General features: G+C 36.7%; 2 protein-coding genes and 2 long non-coding RNA genes across 4 annotated transcripts; all 4 read left to right on the forward strand.

The window, feature by feature from the left end:
• Window positions 1-2,626, forward strand: LOC113321783 (ubiquitin-conjugating enzyme E2-17 kDa). The gene is made up of 4 exons (XM_026569696.1): window positions 1-290; window positions 1,213-1,340; window positions 1,637-1,741; window positions 2,204-2,626. The coding sequence occupies exons 1-4, from the start codon at window positions 221-223 to the stop codon at window positions 2,345-2,347; spliced, it is 447 nt and encodes a 148-aa protein (XP_026425481.1). The 5' UTR covers window positions 1-220; the 3' UTR covers window positions 2,348-2,626.
• A 604-nt stretch (window positions 2,627-3,230) lies between these two features.
• LOC113320787 (anthranilate O-methyltransferase 2-like) lies at window positions 3,231-3,987 on the forward strand. The gene is made up of 2 exons (XM_026568679.1): window positions 3,231-3,376; window positions 3,495-3,987. The coding sequence occupies exons 1-2, from the start codon at window positions 3,299-3,301 to the stop codon at window positions 3,804-3,806; spliced, it is 390 nt and encodes a 129-aa protein (XP_026424464.1). The 5' UTR covers window positions 3,231-3,298; the 3' UTR covers window positions 3,807-3,987.
• Window positions 3,988-10,671: 6,684 nt separating this feature from the next.
• LOC113320956 lies at window positions 10,672-12,092 on the forward strand. The gene is made up of 3 exons (XR_003346371.1): window positions 10,672-11,000; window positions 11,305-11,582; window positions 11,669-12,092. It is a non-coding gene; the product is annotated as an uncharacterized LOC113320956 (long non-coding RNA).
• A 2,442-nt stretch (window positions 12,093-14,534) lies between these two features.
• LOC113322063 lies at window positions 14,535-16,237 on the forward strand. The gene is made up of 3 exons (XR_003346935.1): window positions 14,535-15,531; window positions 15,649-15,773; window positions 15,875-16,237. It is a non-coding gene; the product is annotated as an uncharacterized LOC113322063 (long non-coding RNA).
• The last annotated feature ends 7,585 nt before the right edge of the window (window positions 16,238-23,822 follow it).

Here is a 23,822-nt window from a genome sequence, read left to right on the forward strand (position 1 = left end):
CCATCGAATCGAATAGAAGATGAAATAAAAAAGACTATAAATTCCAATCAACTCCTCCAATTCCCGGAATCCTCCTCCCTCCTCCTTTTTCTTCCTTTTTCAGAGCACCGAGTTCCTCTAAATCCTCTCTCTTGGTCTCTTCAAATACCCTTTTTTTCTTTACCCCTTTTGTAAAATCTAGGGTTTCGAGAGAAAAAATCTTCAGAGAGGGATTTTCACCATGGCTTCCAAACGGATCTTGAAAGAACTTAAGGATCTTCAGAAAGATCCTCCTACTTCTTGCTCCGCAGGTCTGATTTCTGAAACCCTTTGCAATTTTATTGGCTTTTGTGTGGTTTTGAGGCTCGATCTGTGTATTTTAGGGTTTGATTTTGATAATTATGTTGATTTTTGAATGGTTTGGTGATCCTGATGTGTGTGTAATATGGACGTTACTTGTTAGATTGTTCATGGTTTTTGTTATTGAGCTGTGTAATCTGTTAAATTAGAGAATTTTGAAGGTTTAGGTGAGAAAAAAAGGATATTTTTTTTTGATGGGTTTTTCATATGGAGCAAGATCTGTGTTTTAATTTTGTAGTTGTTAGGTTGTTATTGTCAGCTGTAGCTTCAATTGAAGCTAAACATGTCTTTGCATGATTATTGTTGTTGTTTAATTGAGCTTTTTCGCTCCAAGCTATGTTTAGCATGTTTTATTGTGTTTAGCTAGTTAAAGGGTGAGGCAAAGCTATGCTGGTATTCAGCAGGGTTTTACTGTGTTTAACCTGGTGGTGAGGCTTAGACAGTCTACGAATAGGGTTTTCAATTGATTAAATACTAGATACAGATTGAATTGTGCAACCTTGCTAGTTTTTATTGTGCTTAAGGGTCTATGAATGGCGTTTCAAATTGATTAAGTTCTTGATAAAGACTTGAATGCCCAACCTTGCTTTTTTTTTCCCTTCATACATTAAGCTGCTTTTCTATGTTCCAAATGCATGTACACGGGGTGCTCTATGAGGGTTTTGATTTTGGTTAATTGTGTATCCCTTTGATGGGAACCAGTTTCACGCATAGAAATCAATTTGCTGTCCACATGAATTTCAATGTTTTTGTGCATAAAACTTCGTGCATGCCCTACATTGTGAAGTTTAAACATGCTTTCTTTTACAAGCGTGCAAGACTTTTGCTTTATGATTGGATATTTTCTCAATTTCTTTTTGGTATGCTCTATAGGTCCTGTTGCCGAAGACATGTTTCACTGGCAAGCAACAATAATGGGTCCCCCAGACAGTCCTTACGCAGGAGGAGTTTTTCTAGTTACTATTCATTTTCCTCCAGATTATCCATTTAAGCCACCAAAGGTAACTCTTCTAAATAGCATTGTGTAATATTGATTTATTTCCCTATGCAAAGGGACTTTTCTCGTCTTAAAATTTTAAATGTTTCCGGGTCTTAGTACACATTGAAGTGTTACTTTGATATGATCATGACCAGTATTAGTAATGTATGCAAGTAAGCCACGGCAGAGTTGATGCTTTATTTGTTCATCTTTGTTACTGGAGGCACCTGAATGGTTCACCCTGTAATGATTTAGGTGTAGATTAAAGTGTATTTTCATATCTAAGACTTCCTGTTTAACTTATTTCTGTTTTTGCAGGTTGCCTTCAGGACAAAGGTATTCCACCCTAATATCAACAGCAATGGGAGCATCTGTCTTGACATCTTGAAGGAGCAATGGAGTCCTGCCTTGACCATTTCCAAGGTAACTAATGATTTGCATGCGATTGTTATCTAATATATCATATAATCTGGATATGTCTATGAAAAAAGGTTGAAGATGTTTTGGGCTTGGTCTAGTTCCTTTGTATGCTTACTCACGCTTAGCTCTGAGTTTATTTTCTTAATCTTTGTCTGGTGACTAGCTGAGAAGTTCCATAGATGTCTATTCATTCAGGTCTATGTTAGGCTAATTGTTTAAAGCTGTCTCGTGATTAACTAGAAAGTTCTCTTTGGGGAATGGGCTTATTATGCTATTCTTGGGGGTCCTAGTTCTATTTTCCAAAAATTGATCGTCTCTAGGTGGTGCTTCGGTTTCTACTGAAGTTGCTTGGTTAGAAGAAGTTGTTTATGTTACTGTCAGGCTTGCCTTGAAGATTAACCATCTTTACCAGGTCCATTGGTTACTTTGGAGGATGTTAATTTGGTTGTTTTCTTTGTTTGTTAGGTGTTGCTATCCATTTGCTCATTGTTGACGGACCCAAACCCAGACGATCCTTTGGTGCCAGAGATTGCTCACATGTACAAAACCGACAGGAGCAAGTATGAGACTACCGCAAGGAGCTGGACCCAGAAATATGCCATGGGTTAATCTGAAAGCTGAAGTGTTGTTTGTGTTTGGAGGGGTATTGTCACCTTTTTTCCGTTATTTCGATCATGTTGATGATATATTTAGGTCATTCAGTACTACTACTACTACTATATATGATGATGATTTGAAGACCGGATGTGTGATCTTGTCATCTCTCTTCCCCTTCATCTATAAAAACGAAAACACTTCTGGTTATCGATTATCTGTATGTTATGATGAATTAAAATGATTGGTCAACTTTAGGAGGAAAATTTGAAAAGTATTTTTTCTCTAGTTCTATTTTTCTGCTTCATTGTACTGTTCTTTGCAACTTCTTTCCACAGAACATAAAAATGAGGGACAGCCCTAAGAGTGAGTTGGAGACCGGAATTTTGCAGGACAATCCGGATGTCTATCTTTTGTTATGTTTATCCATCTTTTGTTATGGTTTCTCCTTTGCAAAATCGAACCAAAATTTGACTATCCGTTCCATTGCCACCAATATATGCGAGGCTAAAGCAAGAGTTAACATATGAATGAATGACCGAACATATGATTCATTCACGTGCTATTTGATGTTTTTTATTTCAAAACAAGAACTCCTTTCTTAGTCTTAGGATTGTTGGTCCAGACTAGTATAAATGTACTCTGTTAGATGACCGACCCATAACAAACCAGCTAATAGTACCATGTACTCGGCGTAACATTTACCACCAAACATCCCTTGCATCTTCTTCTTCTTCTTCTTCTTTCGATATCTCTTGCGACCAAGGCACTAATAATTCCGAGTGTCGCCATCCATACCTTATCATCGATCAAGCTACAACACCCAAGCTACACGCTACACTCCAAATGGAATATGCATATAAGAAGAAGAGTAGAGAGTTTATCACTTCTTAGCCTTAATTCTAGTGCCAGTGAAGACATTGTAGTAGTATTGGTAGTGAAGGGCATACGAAGTTCATCAGCACTATGAATCAAGTCATCCAAAATCTCCACATGAATGGTAGCACCGGTGAAACTAGTTACGCTTTCAACTCATCTGTTCAGGTCTCTCTTGAGCTCAACTCTAAAACATAGTCATTCTTTTACCAAAGTTTGATGCTTGATACGAACTTATATTTCATTTTTCGGCTTTATTTTGTTTTCTTTTTTCATGGTTGTACAGAAAAAAGCTTTCTACAAAGCAAAGCCGATGATAGAGGAAGCAGCGCTGGATATATTTTCAAAGTTCTATACTTGTAGAACAACTGAGATGACGGAGAAGAGTACTATGCCTCTAGGCATTGCAGACTTAGGCTGTTCCTCTGGTCCAAATACACTGTTAAACATTATTTACAAGAAATGCTGTGAGCTTGACATTGTTTCGCCGTGTACTTTAATGATCTTCCTGGAAACGACTTTTAACACCCTTTTCAAATACTTGGAAGGCTTTTGTGATGAATTGATTTTTCAAGAGATTGGGTATTCTGGAATTTGATGGGCATTGGTAATCAGTGATGCATGTCATAGCACACACACTACTACCGCGCATCTAGTCTGTTTACTTGGCCTTTTGATTGTTTGATTAGTTAGTTGTTGGCCCTCTATGTTTTGAATCATGACCCTCGTTATATAACTAGCTCCCTAAATGTAATCGACAGTGAAGATTGAAATGTAAATCGGACTCTATTTATATCTGTTCTCAATCTTCTAAAGCCGATTCTCTTAGATGCTTTTACAAGCATGTACCAGTTGGCGAGGATGAACCGCTGATTGAAGTGTTGACCACATCCTGTTGACTAAAATATTTTGGATGATGATTCAGTTATTTTTATAACAGGCTCCTATATAAGTCGTGTATATGCACTAGTGGACTGCACAGGCAGAAGTTATAAATTTTCACAAGGAAGACTGAAACTCATGAACACCAAAGTTAAGTTAACAGTTAGCCATAGCTTCATTCGATAAGAATACTTGATTTCATCTCCTTTCTATTCATCTTCATTTTGTTCTTCTTTTCATTGATCAGCATCCCTCCGGAGTGTAGCCAATGCCATGAAGAGGATGGAAGTGCTCTCTTGGGCCTAACAAACATTTAAGGTCAAAGCCCAAGACTATGGCATATAGCCCGAGAAAAGTCTTATTTTACTATTTCAGTTTTTCATTTCTTTCCTTGAAAACCCTAACAGGAGGGTCGCCGCTATTTCTCTTTCTTCTGCTTCTTCTTAGATCTCAACTCCATACCAAGGGGTTTCATATTTGCAAATCGTCAGGTTTCTACTCCAGATTTGCTGAAAAGGAAGCTCAATATCAGCTTAATTATTCATTCGGTGGGAAGGAAACAACAAAATCCACGGCATAATGGCTTTTCATATGGATCTAAAAATAGTTTTGTGTGGGAATCCGGTGGATGGAAGGATGAACAACAACATCTTTCAATTCAATCAAAGCGACACAATGATTTATCCTCTTAAAACAGTTGCATGAATGATTTCATGACTTGTGCTTGGGCCGCCGCCTACATCACAACTACATGCTAAACTGCAGGAGACACCACTTGTAGAAATTTACGTTTAATCCCAACTTGGTTGGGTTTTAGACACTCTAGTCCTGTCCCCTCAAGCCTAGTAATAGGAGATCCAAATTTACATAATTTAGTACGGGTTAATCCTTTCTTGAACGATTCAGTCCAAAACTAATTTTTCCCATGACAAAAATACCCCTCGGCTAAATGAGTATCACTTCTTCGTAATTCAGTTTCCATTTTTCCATTTTCATTTCATGGAAACTGCTCTCCTGTGCGAAGAAAAAAACTCATAAAACCTAATCTCGTCATCTCATGAAAGTTCAGTCACGAAACCATAATCAAACAAACATTGATTCAACTTAAAAACCTAAATCGTCTGTCATCGGGTTTTTTTTTTGAAGATTAAGTTAAAATTGAGATGAAAAGTTGAGGAGGTTCAATTTCAACAAATCAATTAGACGCTTTCATCGTGGAAGTTGTATTTGAATGGTGAGTCGAATCTGATATCTATTGTCAAATTATTGATTTCGAAATTGATGTTCGGAATTTTTAGCGATTTCAAAAATCTAATTACTTTAGTCTTAGTTCGAATTTCTTATGTGATTAATTATATGAGTTTAGATCTACTATCATGTCATCTTAATCTACCTATTTCTAGAACTCTCTCTGTTCCTGGCCATGTTTCCCATCAATGAAACTGAACATATAATCACAAATTAAACCTAATCTTTTATTGCTTGTATTTTTAATTTTGTATTTGAGTTTGATTTGTACGTGTGTTTTATTTTCAATTCAAGATTCATTTTCATTCAATTCGTTTATTTGTTATTGTTCTGCATCCGGTTATTATTGCTAAGCAATCTTAGTTTTACTGAGGTTCTATGTGTGTATTATTCACATTTAAGATTTATGTGTCCATTGTTTCCCTTTATTAAGTGTTTTCATATTGAATCCTTTCTAGTGGGAATCCGTTCCGGGGTCGTCGCTTTGTTGTTCTACTCATAAGTCATTTCTTGTTGTCATTCTATGAGTGGTAATGTAATTATGTTATACATTGAAATATGATATTTATCGAATTTGGTACTGGAATGCTAATGTATGGAATCAATCGACACACCGGATTAGTACTAGGTGTATCAAATGGTGATCATTAATTACTACTTTTATGCATATAATAGAAAAAGGTGCATAATGAAATGTTAGTAATTGCCGCAGAATGAACATTATTGCTAGTGGAGTTTTAATTCTCTTTCTTTTTTGTTTTGTATAAATTTTGTTGTTACTAAATCATGTGCGAACAACTCCAACAAAAATAAATTATTTAGAAAAGGACATGCGGAAAGAGTAATGCTCTGCGAAGGAATTTTCCAGTGATTTGTATATTAAAATGAAATTTTATGTACTGACATAAAGCATGGATTAAGATTTGTCTTAATCATATTGAAATTTGTTGGTACGCAAAATTTTGTATGATAGTTCGCATTTGATTTTTAACTTTAATGAAATTGGCGTACTATATTTTTCTGCAGATTAAGGAGGTTCGCGTGTGTCTTGATGTTACTGCTGCACCTAATTTCGCTCTTGAATCATTGCCAATGAAGTCATTTACATACATGGTACATTGTTTTCTTTTCTAGATACTACGAATCTATGACCGAGATTCACATTTCTATGATTATGTATAATTTTTTTTCCACTGTTCGCATGAAAGTCAAACTGTACAATCAGTTGGAGTAAAAGTTGTTCTTTTTGTACAGGAAACTTTGTCAAACGTTAACTCTAAAATGCATTAATTCAACTTTTAACACTCCATAGTTAGGAATTGTATGCGTATGTCTTGTATTTGGTTTACTTAATTTTATTTGTTGTCGCATAGTTACACTGTTTGGCATGTTGGTTTAATTTTCTTACACTTTTATGGTAACTGGCCTTGTGTCATGTCCTGGACTCTGTGTAGTTCAATAACAAAGATGACTTTTCTGAAATCTACAAGAACCTGATCTTTTATTGATCCTAAGGTATGTCTTTGTTGTTCTTGTATGGGTTTACTTTTTCCATCCGATTCTCATTCCTTCGGATCCATTTGATCTCCTCTCATACCTTTTTGCAATTGAACTTTGTTGTTCTTTTTCACTATATGTGAAGAGCTATTAACGATGCTGAGAAGTCCTTGCCTCTGAATTTTTTTTTATGTATTCTTCGGGTTGAAATATCTCCTCGTCGAAAGCGGTAAGCACTAGACTCACTCTCTAAAATGTGGTGCAAGTCTTTATATCACTACTGAATTTTCATTCAAGTAGATTACTTTAGGCTTTTAATTCCGTATCTAGCACACTCATAAGATTACTTTGGCCTTTTAACACAGTCTCTGGAACACTCCTAATTAGTGTTCAATTTGTGTCTAGCACACTAATCTAATGGGTGCTATAAACGAAAATGGTGCATGTTTTGAGGTAAATAATTAGGATGTACATACTTATGCACATGTGAAAAAAATGATTCATTAGGCTTATTCTTGCGTAAATAACTAGGGTAGTACACATGTGGATAGAATAACTCATTAGGCTTATTTCTAATGATGATTCATTATAAGTTGTGCAAACAAAAGAAAGGGGAAGACTTGGATGAATAGAAAAAAAATAGAAGCTTCGAAATGTAAATTTAACTAGCTCTCAATGAAGTTCCCATGATTATGGTGTCTGTGAACTTTCCATTTTTACAATGTCTCCATGTAGTCGAAAATTTCGGTTAAATCATATTACCGTTCATTTAGCATCTCGGGCGACAGACGAGATTTTATATTGGTCACTATCTGTGGACTTGCTAAATTTTTCCTTCTATCCATGGATATTGCCTTTGTTAGTTGTTACTGAGTATAGGCACCCATAAAACTAGGGTGTACAAGCTAGTGCACATGTGAATAACTAAGGTGTACATAATTGTACACATGTTGATTCTTAATGTGTACGTAATTGTACACCTATTGTATGTGTTTCTCTCTGTTTATATGTGCTTGTTCTGTTTTATATTTACTTAGTTTTTGTTCGATTGTAGCTGTATTTTTGATAATTTGTGATTGTATTCTTTTTGTTTCAGGATCCTTTTGTCAAAAGAAAGAAAGTCCCCGCTGTTAATTTGAATTTGGCCCCAAAGTTTTACCACCTCGAGCTGGAGTGTTCCAGAGAACTTGGCTCATGTCAGAAACTACACGAAGGTTTGCAAAAAGCTTGTTACACATACTTAATGCCCATCATTAGTTTTGTTTGCATAAAACTACTTGAAGAATTTCCAAAAGCTTGTTGTTCTTAAATACACATATCATATGCCCATCATCCGTTTTGTTTGTATATCGAAGAATTGTCTTTTATCACTTAGCAGTCTAACTGTTCCGATTCAACCAATTAAATTCTCCCTGTTTGGTGGTTTCATTTTCATTTACACGTGTTGATTATTAAAGTGTACATAGTTGTACACATGTTACTCATTTTGAAGTCTAAGAAATTAGGGAAAGCACTAATGTGTACATAGTTGTACACACATATTATGTTATTTAGGTGTGCATAATAGTCCAAATGTTGATTATTTAGGTGTAAATAGTTATACACTTGTAGGACTATATTTATGTATAGAAACCAAATATTTGGGAAAGCACTAATTGTGCAGGTGTTGGATTTTCTATAGGTGTGTACAAAGTTGTACACTATTGTGTTATCTCAGTAATATGTGCATTTTTGTGGTATAAATGTTGGATTTTTATACCACAAAACATCAAAGGTTACTGCATCTCTTTCTTATACCATAATGATAACTGCAGGGGCCTTGTGTCATCATCTTGACCCTATGAAGTTGAGCAAAGATGACTTTATGAGAAGTACAAGAACCTGAGCTCTTTTACTAAACTGAAATTATATCTCTTTTGTTGCTTGTATGGGTTCATTTTTTCCATCTGATTCCTATTCCAAAAATGCATTGGGAGATGGAATACGATAATTTTGTGGTAGAATTGGTAAAGGTGGGAAATGGGAAGCATGAGGCGTTCTGCAGGATCCAAAAATGTGAAGTAAGGTGACTCAAATCTCTTTCAGTACATTTAACTTTGGTTGCCTATGACCCAGTTTAAGTTTTATTTGTACGTTAATTTCATGAAAAATCTTTGTTTGCACACAACACAGGCATAAGATTTTGTCAATCTATTAATGTCTTTGAAATAGATTATGTCAGGTAAGCTTTTGCCTAACACTATTTACACCATTTATGTTTTGTCTCATTTACATTTCCTGGATTATGGAAATTGTATGAGATTTCTTAAGACTTCTTTCCTTGTCCGCTCATTAGAAATTTAGATCCTTGTAACATCTCTTAGGCAAAGATAATGTACATTCTAGGATATTTGTTGCAGCTTCAATGCCATTTTCGAACAGTTTAATTAAAATAATCTCTGCAGATAGATGAATAGGTTTAAGCTCATACTTGTAAGTTAGTATAATCATTTTTTCTGAGCTGTAGCCTGTAAGAACTGGATGGTTTATCAATGTGTTACCCGGTATTCATGCTATCAGTGATTACTCAATTATAGGCCTAGGTGAAAAATAAGTTAGAAACTGGTGCTACAACGGTATTTTAGCTTACGAGTCACCAATATCTAGCTCGCACTGTATAATTATTTTGTTGTTTTATTAGATTCCTTGTCAGTTAAAAACTTCATGAAATAATAGTTTGATCTCTTTGCTGACCACTTTTTCCTCTTCGTCATTGTATGTGTAGATGAACAATATAAATACATCATTTCCATGTCTTGCGTATCAACTTTCATGTGCCGGTGCTGACAGGCTTCAAACAGGTATGAGAGGAGCGTTCGGTAAACCCTTGGGAATGGATCAACTAGCTAACTTGTTATCGTATAAGATTCAGCTGCAGTCTACTTTTGCTATGTTGGTGTACAAACTGGTGCACCTTGTTTTGTCTTTTGATTTTTTGGATTTTTGTAGGCATGTACATGTTTGTACGCCAATGTAAACTAAGATTTTTTAAAAATGAGAATTATATAGTCATATGGGTACTCTTTTTGTCGCTCTCGGAAAGAGCTTTCCGAATATATAAAGTTTGTGAATTTTGGACAAACGGTTCGAAAGATAAGTTGTTTTTAATTCTTTTTTATATTATTTAAAATTGCTGACATCATGTGAGAAACTTTGGACTAAATTGTGAATATTTGGACTAAATTGTAAATCAGGAGGTTATATGTGTATTTTTCATATTTTAAATAACTTTTGGACTAAATTGTACCTAGTTAACTCGGGATGGACTAATCCTTATTTTTTGACGCGTTTTTGGACTAAACCGTTTTTTTCCCACACCATTTCTATCTGCTGCATTATTTCTGAGCATTAAATCACTATTTCTGATCGAGTTTGATTTAAACGATTTTGTTCATTAAATCATTTATTCTTGTACAATACCGTATAATTTTTTTGTAATTATGATTAATCTTTTTGTTATTATGATTAATCTTTTTGTTAATTATGATCAGTGCTCGATGTGTAGAAGAAAGAAACATGGATGTCTACAGTTATCAAGCATCATATTATGCCTATTATATGGATGTCTACACATCCACGTGGTGGGTCCCAGTCAAAAATAAACTTACCATAATATTATAAAAAAAGTAATAATTAAAAATTTGGATGTCTACATATTTAACCTAAAAGACTAGGACATACATGTCAGTTGACCGGTCATGGTCACACTTTTGGAACAATTTTCAAATGGGTTATAGTTTCTTCACTTTTCGGTCACAGTTTCAGGTAAATTCCCGGAGGAGAAGGGTTTCTACTTCTTCTTAGATCTGAACTCTGCTGACACCAAGGCGTTCAGATTTGCTACTCTTCAGGTTTCTACTCCGGATTTGCTGAAAAAGAAGCTCAAGATCAGCTTAATTAATCAAATCAGTGGGAAGGAAAAAACAAATCCATAATATATAATGGCTTCTAATAGATGTAAAACTAGTTGTGTATGCGAATCTGGTGGATGGAAGAACAACTTCTATCAATTAAATCAATGCAGCACAAATGATATCTCCTCTCGAAACAATTGTATCTCTATCAGAATCAACTACCGGCTCAAAGGCAGCCGAGAATCTAACATCAAATATGCAGTTTGATTGAGGTACAAAGAAATAGCAATACAACTCTAGGTACAATTAATTTAGATTCATTATTATACTACAGGTGTGTTGATTATGCTGCCATGAACTTCATTTGTATCTACTGGATTTGATGTCTTAGACTGTTAGTGTTAGGTTTTTGAAGCTGATTTGATTTGGGTTGAATTTTGTGGGTCTCTTGGATTCATTAGCTTGGATTTCTGTCATGTATGTTAAATTGTTGTCTGCATTCATTAATATAATTAATATAATTTTGGTTTATTAAACTGCATTAGTTAATATGATCTTTGTTCTTCTATTGAGCAGAATATAGGTGATGCATTATCTAGAATGCGCGACAGGAGCATGCAACGTCCTCAAAAGTTTTGATACTTTTATATGTATAGGAATCTGGTGGATGACGAACAAAAACAGAACCAAACTTCTTCTCAATTCAATGGCATTATGATTTCTCCTCTTAAGTATGATTTTATCATTACCATTTCGGCCGCCACCTCCTTACACGATCTATTACCACAACTACTACCAAAGACCACCAACATCACCACTCTCATCAGCAGCTTTTATAGATGCTCAAAGTGGTAGTAGGAACCAGAACTTGTGCTGATTTTTTTTTTTTTAATGTCATATACTTTTAATCCTTGTTGATATAACTTTGTGAAGTCTGCAGCTGCAGGATTAGGTGGATGCTCGTGCAGTGGAGGAAGATGGAGACACCTTTGACATCAAATGCCTGGTAAGAGGATCAAGTTTAATCTAAACACCGTACCACAGTTTGAGGTGAATAGAAACAGCAGTACAACTCTAAATGTTGATTAACATCTTCTGCTTTTGTATATTGTGTTTTTGTCATTGATTGTTAGGCCATGCCAACAGATATGAATTGTAAGATCCAGTTATATATGGGTTTCTGTATACTTGGTGGATTACAACCATGCAAGTGGTTGGCGAGGGTGAACTGAATTGTAGTTCCGGTATGTAACCATTTAATCTGCTTATCAAGTTTCAACTATCCGTTTAAGAGCAACCACAGTGGGAATATAACCAAATATTTGGTCAAAAAACGAGACACAGCGGATAGACTATCGATTAAAATTCGGACCAAAGACCAAATCCCAGACTATATTTGGTTCAAGACCAAAACCAAAACCAAATATAGTCGAGCGAACGTATAGTTAACGTCTCACACCAGGCGTGCATAAAGTCCCCGCCCCACACCAGGCATGTTTTATACCTCCGCCCCATTTATTTTTTATTTTTTCTTTTGGCTGGGGCGGGGTTTATACCTCCGCCCCACTCTCTTTTTTTAATTCACTTTATGTATGGGGCGGGTTTTATACCTCCGCCCTCTTTTTTTTTTTTTTGGAATGTTGTTGGGCGTACGTATAGTTTACGCCCCACACCAGGCGAACGTATAGTGCACGCTCGACCAAGTTTAGTCTTCTACCCGTAGCGTCACAGATCAGACTAAACTTAAATTTGGTCGTTTTTTTTTGTCTTTAATCTCTGGTTATACTCGCACCACTGCAGTTGCTCTAAGGGGTTCTAAATTACTAGACGCAAGTTGCAGTCTTGGGTACTTTTATACATGGATGGAAATACAGTCTGATATCCTTTTATCTGAACCCCAATGCTAAATAAACATGCAATTTTTCTTCTTCAATAATGTGTATGACTTTTCAACTATCCATGATTGTATTATCTCTTATTGGCACGACAGATGGGTGTGAAATCAATGTTATATTGGTGGAAGAGTTTTCTGGAACAGTGATTCTTAATGTACCGAGGAATAAACAACGGAAAGAAAAAACCCACCCCCTGAAGTTAGCAGGGGCCCATATACTATGTGTCTGTCTGTCGGTTTTTTCATAGTTTTTTGCCCTCGGTTTGTTTATACTTTTTGTTTCTGGAATATGCAAGCTAGACAGGTTGCTTGATGCTGGATTGAGGAGCATACCTCTTCTGATAGATCCTGGAAATTTGATTTCATAAGCATTTTGTCAAATGAAGAATCAAAAAGATTTGGTGCACTTATCCCCATCATTGGCTCTACTCCTCCAACTTCATATTTCTCCCAAAACAAGGAGATGGTCTCTAGATGCTTTTTCTGCCAAGTCACCATATTGCAAGATTGTAGCTGATGATGGTAACTTCCCCATTAGCCTCATTTGGAAGCCTGACATTCTTCACGTAGAATTAGCACAGGCTCATTGAGCGTAAGAAACGAATTAGTTTTTATTTTATATGACTCAAGCTGACTCGTTTAAATCAGACTTACTATAATCTAATTCAAAAATTATTAAATAGTAGGATTATAATTTATTTATTTTTAAATCTAGTTAAATAGTTGGATACAAAAATACTAGATGTATGGACCGAATATGATCTCGAATCAGATATTAGAAAAATAACCAAACGATCGTATATCACAGTCGAGCTGGGTTAGATAATCACTCAAATTTAACTCCAACCAAGCATAAAAATTATAGACAATCTGTTAATTACCTAGACGGGGTTCAAAAAATATTTAGACTGAAAATTATTCTCAAACCTTAATAGCATGTTTCATACCATTTAAGAAGTTCTAGAAACAAAAACTTCAAAAAATAGTTCTTGAAACAAAATAACTATTTTTTTGCTAAGTCATAAGTTACTTCTTAACTCCTAAAAGTTGAAAAGCATGCCTGATATTAGTTTTTGAATATAGGATTTGAGCTTTTCTGCCAACTTCTAGCTTTTCGTAACTAAACATCATACTATAACCAAATTGTTTTGGCTTTGACTTCCAGAACTTAAGTTCACATTTTTGTTTCCGGTGTCCAAAGATTCCAAACACCATTCATCCAGATTAGGGCTGTCAATGGGTACCCATTACCCTGATCCGGAACCGGACCCGGTATATTAGGGTCCGGTTCCGGGTCCTAAAGTTGGACCCATTAGCTACTTAGGACCCGGCGGGTAATTACCCGATTGGATCCGAATTTAAACGGGTAATACCCATTGGGTACCCGTTTATTCATTCTTCTATTCATGTTTTTAGCAAAATTATAAGTATTTTTTCTAGTTTTAGCTTTGATATTTTACTCATTTAAATTTTTTCTCTTACATTTAATCTTTATTTAGTACATTCATAAGAAATAATAATAATTTTTTATAAAAATTACTTAAATCCAAGCTAAAAAGAGAAATCTATTAAGTTTTTGAGATTTTTTAAATAGTTTTCTTTAGATCCAATGGGTACCCGGAACCGACGGGTACCCGGATATTTAAACGGGTCCGGTTCTGGGTCCACAAATTTAGAAACCGGACCCGGAACCGTTAGGAACCGGACCCGACCTTTATAAATAGGGTCCGGGTCCGGATCTAGTGATACCCGGGAGGACCCGGACCCGTTGACACCCCTAATCCAGATCCAAGTTGAAGTTGGAGATACATCAGATGTGAACGAGGTGTAAGTAAAAGTTATATGAATATATATATCGGGTGAAACCCTCCAATCTCCAGTCCACTTCTATTCCAAAAACCAGTGAGAGACAATAGGGTTTTCACGCCGCCTCTTGTTTTTCTTCTTCTCCCAGATCTGAACTCGGTTCGCTGAAAAAAGAAGCTGAAGATAAGTTTAATCAATCAGTGGCCGGGAAACAACAAATGGCTTCTGATAAATGTAAAAGTAGTGGATTTGTATTTACTTGTCCAAAAAAAAATGTAAGAAATTCCATCCATACAGAATCAATTTTCAGTCATGGTGAACAAGAGTAGCAGTGGCAGGAAGAGTAGTAGTGGCAGGAATGGTGGCGGCGGCGGCAATGGTTATAAAGGAGTGAGAATGAGGAAATGTGGGAAATGGGTATCTGAGATAAGGTGGACTAGGAATGCTCGAAGATGCTATTGCGCCTGACAGTACTAGTGGTGGCAGCTGCGACACATTCTATCAGCTGGATGATCCATATTTTTGTTGGACATACTGATGCAATCTTCCAACCTTCGGTTATTCAAGTCACCTAGTATTTTGATAATATTTTAGTAGAAAAATGCACCAGATTTGAATGATGCATCCTTGTAGTATTTATAATAAGGTGGCATTTGTCATCATGTAATAAATGAGTAGCAGAGATGGAGAAAATCTTGAATTCTGTACTGCAAGAACAATCTAGAATGGTCTTGAGTTCTCTGGAGGAAGCATAGAGGAGGAGATGACAAAACAAAAAGGAGTTGGACTAAGACCGGGGATGCTGATTAGCGAATTGGTGCAACTTGTGAACATATACCCCTTTTAAAACTGGCCCTTGGACCAACATTTTTCATTTCAATAAAACTCAGTGTCATCTAACCATGGTTGGTCTTGAAAAGTTAGGACTAACCCTGGTCAGGAGAGGATATGCTTATCTTCATCTGTCTCTCTCAACTATTTCACCCAACTCTGGTAGGTGGAACTCATTGAAGTGAGTCTTTATTTGTTTGGTTTGGGTTTTGAAAACAAGGATCAAGCAGTTCAATCTTTAGCTCCACTCTTGTATTTTCAAGCTCACTCTGGTTAGTTCGATCTCTCCGTATGTATATCTGTACTTCTAAGTTCTCTGCTTAGCTCCACTTTTGTTTTCATTTTATCCTTTGGATTGTTGATGTGTTTTTTGTTTGAATCATGAGCAGGGCAACAAAACACAAATGGGTTGTTGTTGTTGTAATTTGGAAACTGGGTTTGTATGGGATTGTGGTGGAGGTGGAGGAAACAAACCCCTTTGAATGTCATAATGACTTGTCCTCTCGAAATATTTGTAATTCATTTTTAGTACCTATTTTCTTGATGTTGTTTCATGTGACGGGAAGATCTTGAAATTGAATGCTTATTTTTTACATTTGAATATCTCCTCTACAGTTATCTATGAGGCCGAATAATCTATATTTTTCCGGGAAAAGTCGTGAAGATCCAAGAGGAGATGAAAACTCAGCAGCAGCTGATTGCAACATGCTGTTCAGGAAAATGGTGCTGGAGATATTTAAGTTTAAGCTCACAACTAGTAGCATACTACTGGATTCATCTCTTTCTGTTATGGTAACCCACTGTGATTTTTCCTCTCAAACTTACTCCCAAACCTGAACTTGTAAGAATCATGGTTATGATTTATGCTTTGTCAAAAGATCTCTGGAAGAATCAAATTTTATTTTTTGCACATTTCCATTATGTTTCCTGCAGTGACTATTATGCTCTCAAACTTGGCGCTTGCCCTCCTTGTATGTAGTCTACAGTCTCTTCGAATTCGAATTTCAGCTCCCTGCAAATTGCGTCTTCTCACTGCATTTCAGAAAAACCACATTACCAGACTCTTTGATGCTTATATCAACAACAATGACTAGCAACACATTATAAGATACACGGCTTCATGCCTGTAGTAGCTTGTGTTCCCTGCGACGACAGATTCAATACCATATATAAAAGAGCAGAAACAAGAAACAGCTGCCTACAGTGACCGGATATAAGAAAACCTGCATAACATTTAACTAGCTATGGAAAAAAGAAATGCAGCAACCAGAGAAATAACACAAACAGATAGCAGACGGTATATGTATGTTTCATCCGAAGAACAAAAAACCTTGTCCAACCTAGAAGTCCATGGTTGTTCAGTACATGAGAATTCAAACTATTAAGATCCTGTAAAAACCAGACATGAAACAGATCAAGGAAGAGTTGAAGAGTAGATAAAATTCTGAAAATTCTGTAAAATCTATAGCAAGTCTTGCTAGCTTGATGAGCGACCCCATCACTCTCTCTCCCTTATAAACAAAAGGAAACAAAAATTAAAAGGAAAGGAAAGCAAATAAACGTCGGCGGTAGTGAAATCACCACACAAATTATTAAGACAGTCAAATAAAGACGGGGACTCTCCCTCTTTCTCTGCCAACAACCCTTCCCAGAAAATCACATATTGAACCAAATCCTTCTTTTCGTCATTATGTGTAAGACAAGGCAGTCTCCCTTAAGAATGATTCCAATTCCTCCTTTCTTTCGTTGGTGAGCACTGCTTTCAGAGATTGTAGCAAATCAGGCTTGACACTGGCGAGGATGGCTTTCTCGTACTCGGAAATCTTGTCCAATGGCATTTTGTCACAGAAACCTTTAACTGCAGCATAGATGACCAGGATCTGCTTCTCAATTGGTAGTGGAGCGTATTGTGATTGTTTGAGCACTTCAGTAAGTCTTGCACCTCTGTTAAGTAGGGCCTGAGTTGCAGCATCAAGATCTGAACCAAATTGGGCAAAGGCAGCCACCTCACGGTATTGTGCCAATTCCAATTTCAAACTACCACAGATGTTCTTCATTGCTTTCAACTGAGCTGCAGAACCGACACGACTGACTGATAGACCGACATTGATAGCAGGCCTGATACCTCTGTAGAAGAGCTCAGTTTCCAAACAGATCTGTCCATCAGTGATGGAAATGACATTGGTGGGAATATAGGCAGACACATCTCCGGCTTGTGTCTCAATGACGGGTAAGGCAGTCAAACTACCTGCACCAGTTGCATCTGAACGCTTTGAAGCTCTTTCAAGGAGACGAGAGTGAAGGTAGAAGACATCTCCTGGGAAAGCCTCACGACCTGGGGGACGACGCAACAAGAGAGACATCTGTCTGTATGCAACAGCCTGCTTACTCAAATCATCATAGACGATCAATGCGTGCATCCCGTTGTCTCTGAAGTACTCTGCCATGGCACATCCTGAGTATGGTGCCAAAAATTGGATGGGAGCAGGATCAGATGCAGTGGCTGCAACAAGAATAGAGTACTGCATGGCATCGTTTTCTGTGAGAATTTGTACCAACTGTGCAACAGTTGAACGCTTTTGCCCAATGGCAACGTAGACACAGTATAGAGTCTCTCCCTCTTTGTTAGTGAGCTTCTGGTTCAAGATAGTATCAATAGCAATAGCGGTCTTTCCAGTTTGTCGATCTCCAATGATCAATTCTCTCTGACCACGACCAATTGGCACCAAACTGTCAACAGCCTTCAAACCAGTCTGCATAGGCTCGTGCACTGACTTACGCTCAATAATTCCAGGAGCTTTAGTTTCCACACGTCTTCGCTCATGAGGACCTAGAGGACCCTTTCCATCGATTGGGAGACCCAAACCGTCAACAACACGTCCTAACATAGCCTTTCCAGCTGGAACATCCACAATGGATCCAGTTCTCTTGACAATATCTCCTTCCTTGATAGCAGTATCACTTCCAAAGATAACAATACCAACATTCTCATTCTCAAGATTCAATGCAATACCCTTTACACCGTTGGCAAACTCAACCATCTCACCAGCTTGAATCTGGTCCAATCCATAGACACGAGCAATACCATCTCCAACTGAGATGACTCTGCCAACCTCATCTACTTGGAAGTTGGTGTAGAAAGAAGAGATCCTGCTTTCTAGCAAGTTTGTGAGTTCTCCTGCTCTTGGAGAAAATTCAGCGGTAGAGAAAGATCTAGATGGGGATCTGATCTTGTTAGACCTGATACAAAAAACCAAAGATACACAAACAATGTAAGATTGGTTTGTTACTCCACGACATCAAAATTCTTCTAAAAAGAAGAACATTTGCTCATTTCCTAAAAATATATGACAAACACAATGATGTTCCAAATCAATCAGAGGAAGATTTTGCATATGTCAGTAAGATTAATGGTGAACTGAAAGCACTAAGTGGTAGCTGAATACACACAAAAGACATTTTTCAAACGTATTGAGACATTTTTCAAACAGTTCTGGTATGCCTACGTAAACAGACAAGGTTCCAGAGACACACAGAATGATTTACTCTAGAGAATGGTGTTAGATATCATCACATCCATATAGAACTCATCAAATCAGGCAATGAACAAACAAAACAATATAAATGAAATCTGTGTAACTCAGAAAAAAAAATGAAATCAAATCAAAGAATGATACCCATAGTCAGATTTAATTACAAATCCACATACAAATCTATGAAAAACCAGATTCATGAAATTGAACATCACTCACTGATTACAGAACAACCTATACACATCATGTCAACACTGATTCACAGTAAATCGAATCTACTCCCAAAACAATTTCAACTAACATCCATCGGACAAAACTGAAACCCCACTTACAATCATGAAAAAACACACAGAAACGGCAGATGAGAACTCGATGCGATGAAAATCAAATCCTAGAACATGTTACTAATCACCAGATTCATCAATCCAGAAAGACCAAATGAGTGACCTAAACCATTTCCAATCTGAGTTGACTTGAACAAAAAACCTCAATCCAGTACCACAAAATCGATCTATTCACCAATTCATCTTCATCAACACACATATCATCAAAAATACAGACAGATCTAAAGAAAAACACCACTCAAAATGATGAAAAATGAAATCCAGAAATCTTACTGTGAAGAAGAAGAAGATCCAGAAACAGCATCAACAGATCTAGAAGCAGCGATCAATGGAGCAGCCAATAATCTTTTTCCTCCTCTTCTTAATACAGCGGCAGCCATGGACGACGACATAGCTTTACTCCGGATTCAGATTTCTTTTTTCTTCTCTCTGTGAGAATGAAAATGAATTTTTAGGGTTTTCTCCCTTTTTAATAAGAGGAGAGAGAGAGTGAGGACTAGAACTATTCTTTTGTGGGGTTTTCTCAGAGTCTTATCTCTATTATATATTTTGAATCCTGGTTCTAGATTTGTAAAGTTCTTTACTGTTCCAGTGTAACGGGAGTGTTAGTATAAGGATCTTTCTAAATGTGCGGGTTTGGTGACACGTGTGGAGGAGATATATCAGATTTATTCTACCTCTGCGGCTGACCAAGCCTTTTTCAGTTTTTACTACCGTGAAGACTCTTTGGGTTGGTTCATTTTGGTGGATGCTGCTCGGCATTGCTAACAGGGGTACCCGCTTCCACACGAGGGTACCAAATGCATATTAGACGGAAGATTTTTTATTGTGAAAAATACTATAACCCCCTTATAGTAAGTAGCACTACAATACTTTTAGGCCAGCGAATGTTGACAATTATTGTGCTCTTAAATGATTCTGACTCTTGACATAAAGACTTGTTTTCTACTTCTCAAAAACTTGTGAAAACTCATACAAAACTTAATCAAGAGATGGGTATTTATAGAATCAATAGTGACTCTACAAGGTGTCTTTTCACCAATAGGTGACTCCCCATGGCCAATGGTGACTCTCCATGACACTTATTCATGACTAGGTGTCTCATGGTGAAAAGGCATAACCCAAACACATCTCTTGGAGTTTAAATCATGAAAACAATTTTCACTCATATAATAATTTTAACTCAAAATTCCAACAATCCCCCACATGAGTGAAAATACGGACGCAACATAACTTACAAACTTTTAAGAGCACAAGCAGAAAATATAATGCATCGGTAAATGGTAGCTTTTGGCTTTGAACCAAACCTAGTGAAAATCTACCAGATTTACTAGCCAATCAGTGGACGCGATGTCTTTGAACTGTCAGTCGTTGATGTAAATCGATACAATAAATCTCACACATTATATCTCCTTATAATCGTCAAATTCTCGGTTGTGTTAATTTCGGCCCTGAACGTTCTTGGAATTCTATGAGTGCTCTAGATTAACCTAGCCTTTAATGTTATCATAGAAGCGGCCATACTTCTCACTCATATAGGTGATCTCCCATTTGAAAGTATCCTGCCATACTTTTCTTAGTTAGACTAAGCCATAGGAATCATTAAGAAAAAATCTCAACCTCTTACGTGACAGGCAACACTGACTCGTATCATAGGAATGGGAAAGAGAAAATCTCTTTCAGTGTTATCTGGCGAGTTCGTCACAACTTAGTTTTCCCTTTTGAACCTAGACCATGGGATCTCCAATCGCTTAGGTTGGGTTACCACTGCAACTTACTTTTTAATAAGGCTATAAGCCCATTCCCCTCGATGATGCAATTATAAGCTCTCTCTCTAGAATTTGTATCATTTGCCGACTGGAAACAATTACCAAACACTATTTATTTTAAATGTGCGCACATTTGAGAGCAATTTCTTTATGGTGTTACGTTGACCTCATATTTGTAAGAACGTACCATAATACCATTTTAGGCACCCCTAATTTTGATGAATTTATCTCTATAACACTCTTGTTATATTACAACCACCCCCGCAATTCTGTGGTGCACTGGATTTAGATATTCATCACTCAATCAACAATTGTATCTATCTTTTTCTTTAGCAAAGATAGGTGCCAAAGTCAAAATCCAATCTTGGAAACCAGACTCAATCTGAGTACCGGAAACAAACCGCGGTTTCCAATCTTTTAAAGCCTGACTAGTACTACAATTAGCCAAAGCCAAACCGACTAGCATACTACCGCAGCCGATTAAGAGCAAGTCTTATGGTGGAATCCATCCATGTTCCATCTTCTATGCCACCTCAGCACTTGGAACTGTTGATGGAAGCGCAAGTCTAATCGTGGAACACAGAAAACGCAAATAAGAATAGCGTAAAACGCGAATAATAATAGCGCCAGGGAAACACTATTAATAATAGCGCTAGACTTTAGTCAACGGTCAAAACGCCAATCTTAATAGCGCCAAACGCTAATCTTATTAGAGCCAAACGCAATTGTTAATAGCGCCAAGCGCTAATATTATTAGCGCTTTTTCGTTCATATATCCAATAACACCATCGACCCCTTCTTCTTATTCCTCAGTTCATCTTTAATGAAAAAAAAAAAAACAAACCTAAAACCCCCTTGTTTAATTCTCAGAGCATGGTTCAAATCAATGAAATTTCTTCAAAGGGTTTGTTCTCTGCTTCATATGGAATCGAAGCATACTTAAATTTCTCAATTTGATTGAGAATCCAAAGAGAGGTTAGTTGAATTATAATTTGAGTTTATTTTATGGTTTGATGAAATGTTAGGGATTTAGATGATATTATTGTTGATTGTATGCATGATACTCGATTGTATGATGAATGATAACAATATTGATTCACAATAACGAATTTGACATGTGATTTAGGGTTTTAGATGATGAATATTGTGTTATTTAGGGTTTTAGATGATGAACATTGTGAAATTGCCATGAGATAATGAATTAACATGTGTTACTTACATTATCTAAACAATTTAAGTGCATTGTGTGACTATATTGATTTTAATTTGATGATTTTGTATAGATTGTGGATATGGATGTGTTAATGATCTTGAGTTCAAAAGAACCGGATGAGAAACATATTTCTACAAGTATAGACCCACTTGATACACAACATGATATCACGTTTAGAAGTAATCTAGAAGACCTTGAGGGATTTATATGACCGTGTGGTGGTTCATGAAAGTGCTAGTCAAGTTCTTCAAAATTCCAGCCTTGCTAGATTTTTTGAAATTAGAATTAAGAGAGCTGATCAACAACTAGCTTATGCAATCATAGAGAGGTGGTGGTATAGTACCAATTCGTTTCATTTCCCAAACTTTGAAATTGGTTTCGCCCCTTTAGATTTTGTTCACTTAACTGGAATTCCTATTGGAAATGGTCGTAGAAGATTGGAACACGCCGCTACAAGTAAATGGAAAAGTAGAGAAAACCAACAACTAGAGGATACCTACTTTGGACCTTTGCATGGGTATGCAAAGTACAACAAGAACTCACCTGAATTTCCTATTAGTTGCCTCGTAAACTATATCAAGGACAATCCAATTAATGATAAAAATTGGGAGATTGTGGCTCGATACTTCTTATTATGGGTGATTTCAAAAGTTTTATTGGCACGTACCACTACAAGAGCAAGCAAAGGTTGGATCGCTTCCTTGCGTGATTCGAATGCGATTGGTAATTATGATTGGGGTTCGGCTTGTTTTAGTCACTTATATAGTAGCATGAGTGCGGTTGCTATAGGTGGAAAAAATATGTGTGGATTGGCGATGGTTTTAGAATATTGGTTTTACATATATTTTCGTACTTTGACGCCTTTTCTCCAAGAAGGTGTACCGACTGATGTATGGCCTGCAATTATGATATTCAAGAAAGATAGTCTAGTGAAGTTGCAAAGGGGTACTTCCAAACACTCTCTTAATACAGCTCGCCAACAAATTGAGTTGAGGACAATTGTTGGAACGGAATGGCAACCATGGTCTACTAGTATGTATAGAGATCATCCTGATATAGTGCATGCTCGTGAAATCTCCAATCAAAAAGTGGCTTTCTATAATCCGGAAAGCGATACTAGTATCATGTATCTTGGTGAACGATTTTTAAGGCAAACAAAGGGATTTATAACAATTCCAAGAAGTCCACGTGAACGTTTGGAAGACCTTGCTACCCCCCATGATCCTATTGATGTGGTTGAAGGACGAGACTATAAGCATGTTGATGAGAGGATGTATGTGTGGTGGTGGAAGCAACAATCTATTGGATTTTTGCTCCCAAAAATATATCGTCAAGAAAACATAGATGAATTTGGAGCTGCAAGCACTCAAGATCCGACATTTCTAGTAAATCAGGTCCCCCCAATATATCCATCACGGTATAAGTATGACAACGTCTCACAAGCTTCACCTGAATTTCCAAGAGTTTCTTTCTGTACCGTACGTTCAGACAGCAAAGGAAACCGTGTTGAAGTGCCTTTGCAAGCACCCGATCCTCCTCCATTCACGTATGATGCTAATTGGGGAACAAGGGTTAGTAATTTTTGATTTTAACTCCTTCAATTATTTTGTTTGCCACATTATTATGATTTTCTTTACACATTAGAAGTTCCTTCATATATTTGCTATCTTGGTGTTTCTTTTCAGGAGCAATGGAAAGATTTAG

Source organism: Papaver somniferum, chromosome 11, assembly GCF_003573695.1.
Source record: "Papaver somniferum cultivar HN1 chromosome 11, ASM357369v1, whole genome shotgun sequence".
NCBI classification, from domain to species: Eukaryota; Viridiplantae; Streptophyta; class Magnoliopsida; order Ranunculales; family Papaveraceae; genus Papaver; species Papaver somniferum.

Excerpts from the sequence above, each read along its gene's own strand:
- LOC113321783 (XM_026569696.1), top strand. The coding sequence starts at position 221 with ATGGCTTCCAAACGGATCTTGAAAGAACTTAAGGATCTTCAGAAAGAT. Across the intron at positions 1,341-1,636 it reads ATCCATTTAAGCCACCAAAG|GTTGCCTTCAGGACAAAGGT; the intron begins GTAACTCTTCTA and ends CTGTTTTTGCAG. Across the intron at positions 1,742-2,203 it reads CTGCCTTGACCATTTCCAAG|GTGTTGCTATCCATTTGCTC; the intron begins GTAACTAATGAT and ends TTTGTTTGTTAG.
- LOC113320787 (XM_026568679.1), top strand. The coding sequence starts at position 3,299 with ATGAATCAAGTCATCCAAAATCTCCACATGAATGGTAGCACCGGTGAA. Across the intron at positions 3,377-3,494 it reads CTTTCAACTCATCTGTTCAG|AAAAAAGCTTTCTACAAAGC; the intron begins GTCTCTCTTGAG and ends ATGGTTGTACAG.